General features: G+C 41.6%; 1 protein-coding gene across 9 annotated transcripts in view; it reads right to left on the bottom strand.

Annotated features, from left to right (window-relative positions):
- Positions 1–12,838, bottom strand: part of USP54 (ubiquitin specific peptidase 54) — a 230,889-nt gene that overhangs the window by 100,098 nt on the left and 117,953 nt on the right. For all 9 annotated transcript variants that reach the window (XM_068258061.1, XM_068258062.1, XM_068258054.1 and 6 more), the window contains exon 3: positions 5,412–5,504. In XM_068258061.1, the coding sequence (XP_068114162.1) occupies positions 5,412–5,504 (93 nt within the window). The remainder of the gene's footprint in view (positions 1–5,411; positions 5,505–12,838) is intronic.

Raw genomic sequence — 12,838 nt, 5'->3', positions numbered from 1 at the left:
GATCACACAGGCAGTGACATGGTTAAAATCGCATCACTATCAACCTATGCGAAATCGCATGCAAAAGCGCGGTAAACTATCTGCAAGGAGTTTGTATGTTGTCCCCCTTTTTTTGTGTGGGTTTCCTCCAGGGACTCCAGTTTCCTCCCACATGCCAAAAACATACAGATAAGTTAATTAGCCCTAGACCATGATACATGCACTACATAATACATACATAGACATATGACTATGGTAGGGATTAGATTGCGAGCCCCTCTGAGGGACAGTTAGTGATAAGACAATATACTCTGTACAGCGCTACGTAAAATGTCGGCACTATATAAACACTTAAATAAATAAAAGGCAAGTAAGCAGCTTGAGTAAATTCCACTTTAAGGAAAGCTCATTTTGACCAGGAACTTAAACACTTATTCATAATGGGGTCAAATTTTAGATCTTGTCTGATAAGACTTCCAAGAACTGTTGCAATCAACTCCATCAGTCCCCATTAAGCTTTATAGCTGCCGGAAGATTCATTTGGATGACATGTTGACACAAATAAGTAGGTCAATGACTAGTAATGCACACTCATCAATGGCCACAAAATGTGCATGTTTGAAGGAATGAATATACCGTACTAATACTAACTTAAAAAAAATTAAAAAAATAGAAATATGAACTAAAGTTTGCAATTTCAAAAACCTCTGATAATCGAATTTAAAGAGTATCTGAACTTAGACAGACAAAAAAAAATGTGCTGTATACAAGCCATAAACAGAGGCTAGTCCAGCTACACATTTGTGTTTGGGAGCTCGGTACATGACCCCCAACTCAATACAAGTCATAAACAGAAGCTAGGAAAGGAGCAATTGCCAACTGAAGACCTCTGAGATTTCAAGATATATACGGTATGTAAAATTCAAGATCTACAGCAACAATCTGTTGCTTTAAAATAGGTCAGCATCATTTTTTTTCCATAAGGCCACTATTTATTACTGTTATTCTATATTTATATTGTGCTGGTATTTTTTGCAGTACTTTACAGAGTAAATAGTCAGGTTACTAACTGTCCCTCTTTTAAATTTTGGATTCTCTTTCAACCCAACTTTAGGCCCAAATAAATAACACAATTAACCCCCAGACCCTTGTCCACTCATGGCCTGCCATTACATTCAAAACAAAACGCTACTTTTCCAGAGAGAATGTATAATGCATTTACATGGCAAAAGTCTCTGAATGATGGGAAAATGGCCCCACTTTGTCAGAAGGAAGAGATGAAGTGGGCAGCGTGTTGGCGTAGTGGTCCCTGGTTCTAATCCCAGCCAGGGCACTATCTGCACAGTTTGTATGTTCTCCCTGTGTCTGTGTGGATTTCTTCTGGTCAATCTGGTTTTCTTCCACATCCCAAAAACATACAGATAAGTTAGTTGGCTTCCCCAAATAATTTACTTTAGACTACGATGGACATATGACTATGGTAGGGATTAGATTATGAGCTCGTCTGAGGGACAGTTAGTGACAAGTCTATTTATACTATAAAGCGCTGTCAAAAGATGTCAGCATTATATAAATAATAATAATAGTGAGCAATTAACCCTCTGAACCTGCAAAGGGGCAAGACACAACTGCCCAAGCTTGCGTTGGATGACAAAACCGCATGGAGTGGCCACAGGCTTGGAAAATTGGTGCAAACTGCAAACATTACAAACTACTATTAGGTTACAAATGAAAATTCTGTGTTTATCCACTTTTTTTTTTTACTAAATATCAATGACAGGAATGCTATACAGATGTGCACTACTGCTCTACCTTTTTGCTTTCAAGCTACCTACTCATCGTTGGTAAGTTGTACTGCGGTATGTAGGCCTTAAAGGAATACTATCGATGTATGCATTTATTTTTAACTGCTGTATGTTGTAGCACACATTAGGGCAAGTACTAGGAGCAATTTGATTCCTCACACAGCTGTTCCTCTCAGCTGTAAAATCCTCCGTCAGTTTTGGCGTCAGTATTGGATACAAAATGTATCTAATACTGAGCTCCCAGAGGACTAGACCATATCTCTGCAAAGGGGAGATGCTATTAACTACTCAGTTTATAGTTTAATTATCACCTTGCTGAAAGCATCTTATTGATATGGTGGTAAGGGGTTAAAGATTCTAGCAATGTGTGTTTATTATCTTTGCTTCTCTTTACTGATAAAGATACTAATAATGCTAATTGTAAGCAGTGGTCTGCCCCTCTCTGCAGCTTGTAAAGTGGATGCAGCCTGGAGTGTATCTCCTCAGCAGACAGCCAGGCAAGCAGTCTGAGTGTAAACACAATAGCTAGTTATATTCCAGCAATATTACAGCTCATTTAGTTACCTGTTACCACCTCAGATCAGCCTATTTCTCCTCATGTCTGCTGCATGCTGGGAGTGACACAGTGACATATTTGTGAGCTGTGTGACAGAGTAACCAAGCAGCTCAGGGTGACCCAAACTACTATGAGCTGTGTGAGAAATGAATTTTTAAGCAGGGATAGTGAGAGAGAGACCTGGGTGAATAAATAAAGTGCCCCTAGCACTAGTGGTAATGTGTACACTAATATAGAGTATTAAAAAAAAAAGTCGTTTCAATCGATAGTACTCCTTTAAATCTTTTTAATCAGCTTGCTTTCCCAAAACAAGTTACAGGAAGGCTATATAGGTTTTTTTGTTTTAGAGTGAGTGTGTGTGTGAGTGTGTGTGTGTGTGTGTGAGTGTGTGAGTGTGTGAGTGTGTGAGTGTGTGAGTGTGTGAGTGTGTGAGTGTGTGAGTGTGTGAGTGTGTGAGTGTGTGTGTGTGTGTGTGTGTGTGTGTGTGTGTGTGTGTGTGTGTGTGTCGAATTTGATAAAGATTACAGAAAAAAGGAGAGATCTGTAGACATAATACTCGCGCCTAATTCTATGCCAGCCCCCTGCAGCCGCCCTGTGCCGGTACTCAACAATCCTCCAGCCCCCCGCCAAGATTCAGTTTCCGACTTGCAAGTAGATGACCTGGCTGCGCATGTCCTTGTTCGCGCTCTGCGCCTGCGCAGGACACTCCCGGGTTACAGGAGCGCAAACAAGGTCGAGCAGTGGCCAGTGACTGAATAAAGTCAACATTGAGACGCGGGCAGGGGGTTGGCAGAAGCCCCAGGTAAAACTTTTTTTTTTTTTAAATCATTATAGGTACAGTTTTCCTTAAAGACTTACTGTATAAATTTAGATGTGAGTATTATGTCTACATTCTGAGTGTGTGCGTACACACACACACTTTAAAATATAACACCTATATAGCCTTCCTGTAACTTAATAAGATTAAAAGTCTGTTTTTAAATGTATTTGTATATATCAGATACCCATGAAGGTCTCCACCTTATAGCATTCACAAATCAGACTTTACCCTGCCTGACTGGACATTACAACTCCTAACATTGCTGGACTGGATTTCATCCAATAAAAGTTTCTTCCCCCAAAGGACAAAAAGATTGAAAGGTTGCTTGCCAGATAGCTTAGCAGCATGTATGTACAGCAACCTCTCCTGAACGGATACCTGAAATGACTATTAAGTACTGTTTCGGATTACAATTATTGAGTGTGTAAATGTGGCTCAAGAGAAAAAGTTAAGAAGTCCCCAAGACACATATACAATTTTTCCAAGTCCATTTGACCTGAATACACCAAACACCAACACATGAAAGACAAAAGTCAGTGAACTATCTCTGATGGCTAACACAATACACATAATTAATGGAACAAAAAGGCAAAAGGGAGTTTTAAAGAATTCAGTAAGCAAACAGTGTATGCTATGCAGTAAATAAACAGCTGTGAGTAGCAGGAGAGAAAGCAGGGCAGTGTTTGGAAAGAAAACAAAGTGCTTTGTTATCCTTGGAACATAATTAATGCTGCTGTAGTATTGTCCTTGTGATAGGTTTTAGCAGTACTACACTTTAGCCTGGGCACAGCAGACCAACCCAACTAAGCTGAAAAGAAATTCTAAAAATGTCATAACCATTAGAGTTCCTGGCCGAGACTGTGACTGAATGTGACCTTTTGTGCTACCTGTTTCCCTAATCCACTTCTATGTCTACATCCATTCCTCAATCTGATCAAATAATAATAATAAAAAAAAAACCTTTACAGCAAATCTGTGTGATCCAGAGGTCACTAGCAACCACAGTAGTTACTAAACCTTTTTAAAGGAAAACTAAACTGCAGGACCACAGAAAGGTGCCATTGCAGTCTCCCTATTAACAATGGTAGATGCCTAGCTGTTGGGCTCATCCTCTGGCTCTAATACTTTTTGGGTCACTGTTCCAGAGGGAACATGCTAGTCAGGTGCTCCAACTCCACTCTAATTTTCATGCCTGCATGTAAAGTTGCAGGTTCTTGAATTCAACTACAGTTGATCAGAAGGTAATGCCTGTCTCTCCATAAAAGGAACAGCAGGGGTGTATGTGGATAGCAGTGTTCCCTTCTGTGTACCAGTAACAGAAGGGGAGATGAACTGAGGGGATGTAATTGTTCACACCTTAACTGTACTAGCTTAAAGCCTCATCTACACGAGTAGATGAGGCGGCGATGTGGTTTATCAATCGAGCCGCTGATGCGGCTCGATTGATAAGATCCGACATGTCGGATCTTGCTACCGCCGATTCCCTGCTCGTTCCCTGCGAGGGGACAATGGCAGGGAATCGAGCGGAAGATAAGCTGCGCATCGCGGGGACGAGCGGGTATCGAATCCGGCGCACGCGCGGGCGAGCGGGGACGCGGAAGAGGCGATCCGGCGGCTAATCGAGCCGCCGGATCGGAGCCTCATCTACGCGTGTAGATGAGGCTAAAGGCCCATACACAAGGCATACAAATGTCTGTACACACACGTGTTGAGCGACGGTTCGTTCGTGTGGACACGGCAAGAGACAAAGACTGTCAGCAGACACAGCTATGTTTGAGCGATTCAGCTGGTGAATCTCTTGTGGCTTTTGTCTCACGAACTGTCGCTTAGTCTGTTGGTGTCCTGTCGTGTGTACGGAAGTCTTCTACAGACAGCAGAGTCGCTACCATAGTACTACTACTTTACGCAGTCTGTGGCAGACAGCTTCCGTTGTGTCTTCATTCTTTCAGTGGTCGCGTGTGTACTACTGTCCTGAACTCGAATTGTCACTGCCATAAATATGCTGTTGTCTCTTGTTTGTCGCTGCCTCACAACTACAGACAAATGTATGCTGTGTGTATGGGCCTTTACAGGAAAGCTGTGAGTAGAAAGAATGGTAGTAAAAAGGTGCGCCGAGACAAAAAATAAAGTGTAAAAGACTTGTTCAGAGCCACCAAGCTCCACTTGTGGTAAAACTACTCATCTTAACAGGAAGCCAAACTCTGTTAATACATGAAGACCTAACCAAGAGAAAAGCACAGGTCTGACCTACCTTGAGAGCGCAAAATATACAGGAGTCGCCCATGCACTTGTGTGTGGTTAACTGTCGGAAGCTCCGCCGAAATATATCCAGATGCCACAAAACCTGCAATGCAAAAGATCACCAAGTTAACATTGGTTAAGGAATGATAATTTATAAAATCATTAACTACACAAGGCAGCATAAAATAAAAAAAGTTACCCTACATAAGAAATGGAAAACCTCTGGATCCTCCAGAGGCTTCTCACATCCTCCTTCAGACCACTGCCGTTGCCCAGGACCCTCTTGAAGTTTGCGTCGCGCCCCTCTTCACGTAGAAGTGCGGCCATACTGCACCTGTGTGAGTACGGCTATGCCTAAACACTAAGCCGGAGCTGCTTTATGCGCAGGCACGGCGGTACCCACACAGGCAGAATAAATCTGTACACAGTGGGAAGTGTGGCCATGTTAACATATCTGACAGACTTTTGTTGAATATGTTCTGGGCGTCTGCACACAGCAACAGTTGGGAACAGGAGGATGTGGGAAGCCTCTGGAGGATTTTGAGGCTTACCCCTTCTTAGGCAAGTATCCCGCCCTCAGGTCCACTTGAAGTCTTATTCAATATATTCTATAAGGTGCTAAATATTCTATAAGGTGCTAAATATGAAGCAGAGAATAATACAATTCACTACTGAAAATATGAGAAAGGTCGGTCAGCTACTCCTTTTTATTAATGTAAAAGATCCTGACAAATAAACGTTATCTCATCTTTCAAAGGCATTATACTACAGAAAGTATATTTAGCACCTTATAGGCCAAAAATACTTTGCATAAGATGTTAAAAGTGATACCGGAATGATGCTTCAGTTATCTGTTTCCTTCCCGGGAGCTGAGAGAAGTATTACTGTGTGTACATCAAATATACAGTCACTATCAGATAAGTACATATGATTTTGAAAATATGGTAACTGCTTTATTGCAGCAGCACAAATAACTGCTTATATAGCACTACTATTACTGTATATTTATGATTATTTGTGATTATAGTTAGTTAGTTGTTGTTATCATTATCATAGAAATAGAACATTTTATCATATTTTCTCTTTTAATAACAGTTTAAATTTATTAGGAGCTGGTGCATCCCCCCCAACTCCAGGTTCCCAAAAATTGCTCAAATTCCACAGCCCTGATGTTAAAGTGCCAAAATATGTGCATATACAGTATAAACACATCAGAACAACTGGAATCCAAAACCACAATTCCTGTGTAATATAAAAAAAGTACAGAAAATACAAAAAAGGGACAACGTGCAAGCAGGAAGACTGTGGCTCACATAAATAGAGCATGTATACATACAAGGTGAGCAAAATAAAAGAGAACATATACATCACCCATACAGCTGGATAAGAGTTCTTGTGAAAGGATGCCATCCTTCCACCAGACTCCTTACCCAACATGTCTGGTTATGGACACACTTGTCTGATTATGGAACAGAAGCCCACGGCAACACAGTCTAATGACTTCCCCAGTGATTTGTCCTCTTTCAAGTATCAATATATCTGCCATTTCTTGATACACAGACTTCCTGAGCTTTAATCCATTATCTTCTTTGACATCTATCTGTGCTCTGCCTATTAGACCGGGTTTCCACTTGTGCTGTGTGGACATCTTTGGGACGGACACCATCTGAATCCTTGTAGCCATGCAAGGCTATGGTAAATTCAGAGGCACTGTCCATAATTCTGAATCAGTGCTTTTGTTTTTCCCCCAGCACATGAATCTGGAAGCAGCCTACTGATTTCAATAGGCTGCAGTTCCGCTTTTGTATTCTTGTACAGGAAATCACCCTTTGTGGAAATGGGCCCTTCAGTCTAGACAGAAAGCACAGTGGTGCTGCACCACGCAGTACCTACAGCACCCCCATCATGCAACCTGCTACTGCCTCCTAAGAAAAATCAGGTAAAACTAGCAGGAAGGTGTGCTATGTTAGTGTTAGATGTAGAAAGGTAGAAAGTGAGTGTTAGTAGGCACAGGTGGGGGGTGGGGGGGGGCAGGGGAGGGATAATGTGAGGCTTAGATTGGAGAAGGAGATAATAGAATATCCGTAACAATATCGATAATCTAACATCCGCAACATCTTGCGCCCAATTACACAGGTGCCCCTTTTAAATGTACGCTCCTCAGAAGACATTCAGATGGCCACATATTCAAAACAGAAAGCACTCTGCCTGATAATGTATGACATTACATATGACATGCAGGAATTGGGGGGGGGGGGGGTTTATACAACTTTAATCCTAATTTTACTGCTGATTACCTAGCACAGCTGGTGATTAACTTCAATATTTTTTGTAACCTAAGCAGCAACAAACTTATCTAAAGGTGGCCATACACTGGTCGATGTGCCATTAGATCGACCAGCTGACAGATCCCTATCTGATCGAATCTGATCAGAGAGGGATCGTATGGCTGCCTTTACTGCAAACAGATTGTGAATCGATTTCAGCCTGAAACCGATTCACCATCTGCTGAGCTGCTCCTGCCGCCTGTCCCCCCCCCCCGTATACATTACCTGATGCCTGATCCCGGGCGTCTTCTCCGCATTGCATGGCTCTGTTCCGGCTCCATTACGGCGCTTCCTGTGTTACTCCGTGACCAGGAAGTTCAAATAGAGCGCCCTCTATTTGAACTTCCTGGTCACTGCAGTGACACAGGAAGCGCCGGGATGGATGGAGCCGGAACAGAGCCGTGCAGCGTGGAGAAGACACCCGGGAGCCAGCCTCAGGTAATGTATACTTGATCGGATCGGCCGCCGCTAGCGACGCGCACTTTACCCGCGGGCGATCGAGGGTAATTTCCCGCACGGCGCGATCGACGGACCGATCCGATTTCGGGAGGAAATCGGATCGGCGGCTGCGTTTACCGCAAACGATTGGCAGCAGATTCGATCCCAGGATCGAATCTGCTGTCGAAACGGCCGGGAATCGAGCCAGTGTATGGCCTGCTGTCAATAGTTTGTTAATCTTTTCCTGTTGAAGATTTGTATACTCCAGCATAAAACTTTATAATATATAAATATATATATATATATATATATATATATATATATATATATATATATATATATATATATATATATATACGGTATATATATATATATATATATATATATATCTTCCAAAGCCATGAAACTACAGAAACCTTTTTTAGGTTCAGAGGATCCTTAACGCCACCTTAATGATCTTATTTGAACTTAACAATGTCAGGCCTAGTACAAGTTAAACTATTTCAACTAAAGTACAGCAGGCTGCAGCAAGCCATTCCAAATATTTTGCTTGGGATAAGGCAAACAGTACAACTGGGTAACATTCCTAGGTGAGTGTATTCCCACGAGCTGAAACAATATTGTTTTATTACGAAGAGTAAGTTCAGAACAGCTCGTCTCTAAGAAACTTGTCTTTCTCCAAGGATACCGTACAAGTAAAAAAAAAAATATTCATTAGCGTAGCCAGGCAAGCCTCTGGCCCATCCCACTCTCCAGCTCAAAGCTATGCAAATAAAAATAACATCACGGAAATTCTCATTACTGTCTTAGTCATAAGACCATGAAGGGAACACCCTGTTGACTGCTTGAAGCAAATTATATTGGGTTATTAAAATAGCAGCCTCATTAACATTTCATACAGCAACCCGCCACATCCCAAAGACTTCAAATTCTTTCATAGTGAATAAGAGGCAACCTTTTCAAGTCGAAGTAAAAGTTACAGCTTATAAAGGACATGTGATTGCTCTGGTAGGAAATCTGTGAGACAAATAAAAATGTGTGTAGTAAAGTAAAATTCTCTGTGGCCCAAATCCTGCACACATGGTATACAGCTTGACATGGGCAGCACGGTGGCGTAGAGGTTAGCACTCTCGCCCTGCAGCGCTAGGTCCCTGGTTCGAATCCCAGCCAGGTTAACATCTGCTAGGAGTTTGTATGTTCTCCCCGTGTCTGTGTGGGTTTCCTCCAGTCACACCGGTTTCCTCCCACACCCCAAAAACATGCAGATAAGTTAATTGGCTTTCCCCTAAAAAATTGGCCTTAGACTACAATAAATAAAACTACCCGATACATACATAGACAAAGGACTATGATAGGGATTAGATTGTGAGCTCCTCTGAAGGACAGTTAGTGACAAGACTATATTCTCTGTACAGTGCTGTGTAAGATGTTGGCGCTATATAAATACTAAATCATCATCATCATCATCATCATCAATGGAGCATCCATAACTGTTCAACTTTAGTTACATTGATATCATTCAGAATAACTAAATAAATACAAGTGAAATATACATGCCTAAATGAATAAAGGCTGGAGAGCTTATGATGTTCTTGTACATTGCCCTTTCATCCCCAACTGAAACCCCAATACTGCTAGAAAAACACACAGGTACAATGTGAATACTGTACCAGCATCCGACTAAGTTGCTGAGAGGAAGTTCAGTGATGCCATGGATCCCCAACATAGCTCCTCCCATTCAGTGGTGCCATGGATCCCCAACATAGCTCCTCCCATTCAGTGGTGCCATGGATCCCCAACATAGTTCCTCCCATTCCTGGCACTACGATGATGCAGCTACCTACCCAACGACCCATCCTAGCTCAGAAAAGGTGGGCATGGAACAGTGTACCTGTAGCGTAGTCGCATTTTGAGGAAATGGTGGGGACTAAAATCAAAGACGTGTGTTTTGGATTACAGTTTATAAATTGTGAGATCATAGTTTATAATGATGCAAAAAATTTAATACAGAGCTCTTCAAAACATGTATTCTCTTTACTTCTTTGAACAGAGCCAACATCTTTTGTGAGGGCTCTTGGGAATTAACAGTGGGTGGGAAAGAAGAAGGGAAGTGCTTGTGGTTCATTCACAGGGGCTGGCATTGTGGCCTCTATTTCACTACCATTTCATATTAAAGTGAACCTTAAGCGAAAATAAACTGAATAAATAAACTATTGTATCTATCCTCCTACTCCTAAAAATGACTTTTAGGTACCCACAGTTTTATGTTATGTTTAAAAACTTACAAAGTAGATTCATTTTTTTAGTCTGTCCCATGTCTCAGAGGGCTAGAATATATGAACTATTGACTTTTTTTTATCTATCTCCTGCTCACAGAAGCCTAGTTTTCTTCCAGGAAAAGTGTTTTATGGCTGCAATTCCTTATCAGTGAGGGACCTGTAGTCCAGACTGGGTCCCAAATGCAAAGAATCTGTCATTCAGGTAAAAGCTTTAAATAGCTGCATCTGGTCAGATTGGTTGACTGGTTGACTGTTCAATATATTCCTACTCTTTGGCACATCGAGGATACATAATGTGTTCCGTGGTTCTCCCTGTAACCTGAATGGTAGCTTCTGAGTGTGCACTGAGCGCAGGTCAATTGCATAGCCTTTGATGTGGGTTATGAGCCCTTTTACAAGGGTTCGCATCCTGACTCAAGCCAGAACGTAAAACCAGGGCTGAGGAGTCGGAGTTGGAGTCGGAGCAAATTTAAATACCTGGAGTTGGAGTCGGTAGTTTCATAAACTGAGGAGTCGGAGTCAGGAGTCGGAGTTGGACGATTTTTGTACCAAAGCCGCAGCCCTGGTAAGTATTGGACTAAGGAGTCGGAGTCGAGGAGTCAAAGTCATTTTGGGTACCTGGAGTCGGAGGTTTCATAAACTGAGGAGTCGGATTTTTGTACCGACTCCACAACCCCACGTAAAACAGTAAGGAGTCTTTGGGGAAGGTTCCCTGATCCTGGTCACCCGTGGAGAATGCCTTAAGGTTGCAGTTCTGGCATTTTGAGTCCACAAAAAGAAAAGCACAATATAAACTTTTTGTGTCTTCTCTTGTCTTCTGCGGTCACAAAAAACGTTTATTTGCTGTGCCGTTTATGCAGCAGCTGTTTTGGGAACCCCTTCCTATTTTTCCTTATAGTCTCAAACACAAGAGTTTACATATACATCTCAATGTTTAAAAAATAGAGATGTAGAGATTTGGCACAGATATGACAGAATTTTGCACAATTGTATCCAATGTTGTTTTGCACAACCCTTTCTAGGGATCTACCTCATGACGAATAAAAAAGGCCTGTTGACAGCTATGCACCCTTCTGCAAAGGATATCTGCTTCCTTAACTGCATGGTCAACCTGTGAATATCACGATTGGGGCACAATGTAATAAATAAATGCTCTTTAAGTTTGTATATTACTTTTCAACATTTAAATTTCAGTCCTGGCCCATTACCTCAGATTAACAACAGAATACTGGCATACTCATATATGGTAGGAAATGCCCAAGTACAGTTACAAACTTTATTCACACATAAATAGAATGGTGGATTAGGTGTCACAGACAAGGCCACGTGTTAACAATACGTAGTTATTTCAGTTAGCTGAGTTTTCCCAGCAATTAAAAGCCCCTTTATAGATAGTTTTGAGAGATCAGCCTGATCTCCAACTCAAATTGTGACTCCATTCTGGCTACTTACGACTTTGAGACCGGAGAACCTAAGCTCTTTTCTACATGAACTTGGTGAGTGGAACTTTGTATGGTACCCAGCAAGACTATTATTATCACACTTACCACTGGCCTCCGGTGTGAACATGTTTTGACCAGTACTGTAAAAAAGCTACAGCTTTTAGTGGTTGCCAGAACATAACATTTTGGACTGCAGATTTGTTAAGCAGTAGTGGGATATAGGCATGGGACAAAGCACAATTTCAGAACAAGAAAAAATACAGAACCCGCACATGACTAATTTGGTAGCTACAATACTGTTATTCATGGAGGATGTTCCTTTATTACTATCTAAATTTGAAAGAATACATACCCATTGTATGAGTTAGAGGGTTTGGGTACCATTGATTTTAATTGAGTTGCGGGTCGGGTGCGGGTACCAGATTCACCAGAAAGCGGTGCAGGTCGGGTACAGGTAGCGGGGCTGCGGGTTTGAAAAATTAGATCCCCACAGGCCTCTAGTATGAGGGTACGTGCATCATGGTAGGAGAACATAGTTTTTAGGGGTTTTAGGATATATGAATCTACTGGAGATATGTTCCACACTTTGTGGTCTGGTCATGAACTAATAAGATTGTGTAGCACAGAATGTTAATGACCCCTCTCCCTTTTCTGATATATAAGAGCCCTTGGGCATCCTACCACGAGGTGACATTGAGAAGTTGCTCCAAGCACAGAAAAAACTGACTTGAATGCCTTTTTATTTTTGGCAGTGGATGAGACAAATTGGCTAAAACCACAAGTAGACCTTGAAGAGGTTAAAAGGTAGGAAGAGTATGTTTCTTATTAATGAAAATCTCAAAAGCATTTTACAAGTCGCACATAAAGAATTCTACAAGGCTTGACAACCCCGAATTGCACCATTAACTGTAAAATACACTAACATTTTTCAACAAATATATATTCAGAAAA

The sequence above is a fragment of the Hyperolius riggenbachi genome, chromosome 10 (genome assembly GCF_040937935.1).
Source record: "Hyperolius riggenbachi isolate aHypRig1 chromosome 10, aHypRig1.pri, whole genome shotgun sequence".
NCBI lineage: Eukaryota > Metazoa > Chordata > Amphibia > Anura > Hyperoliidae > Hyperolius > Hyperolius riggenbachi.
This window is presented reverse-complemented; position numbering and strand designations above follow the sequence as displayed.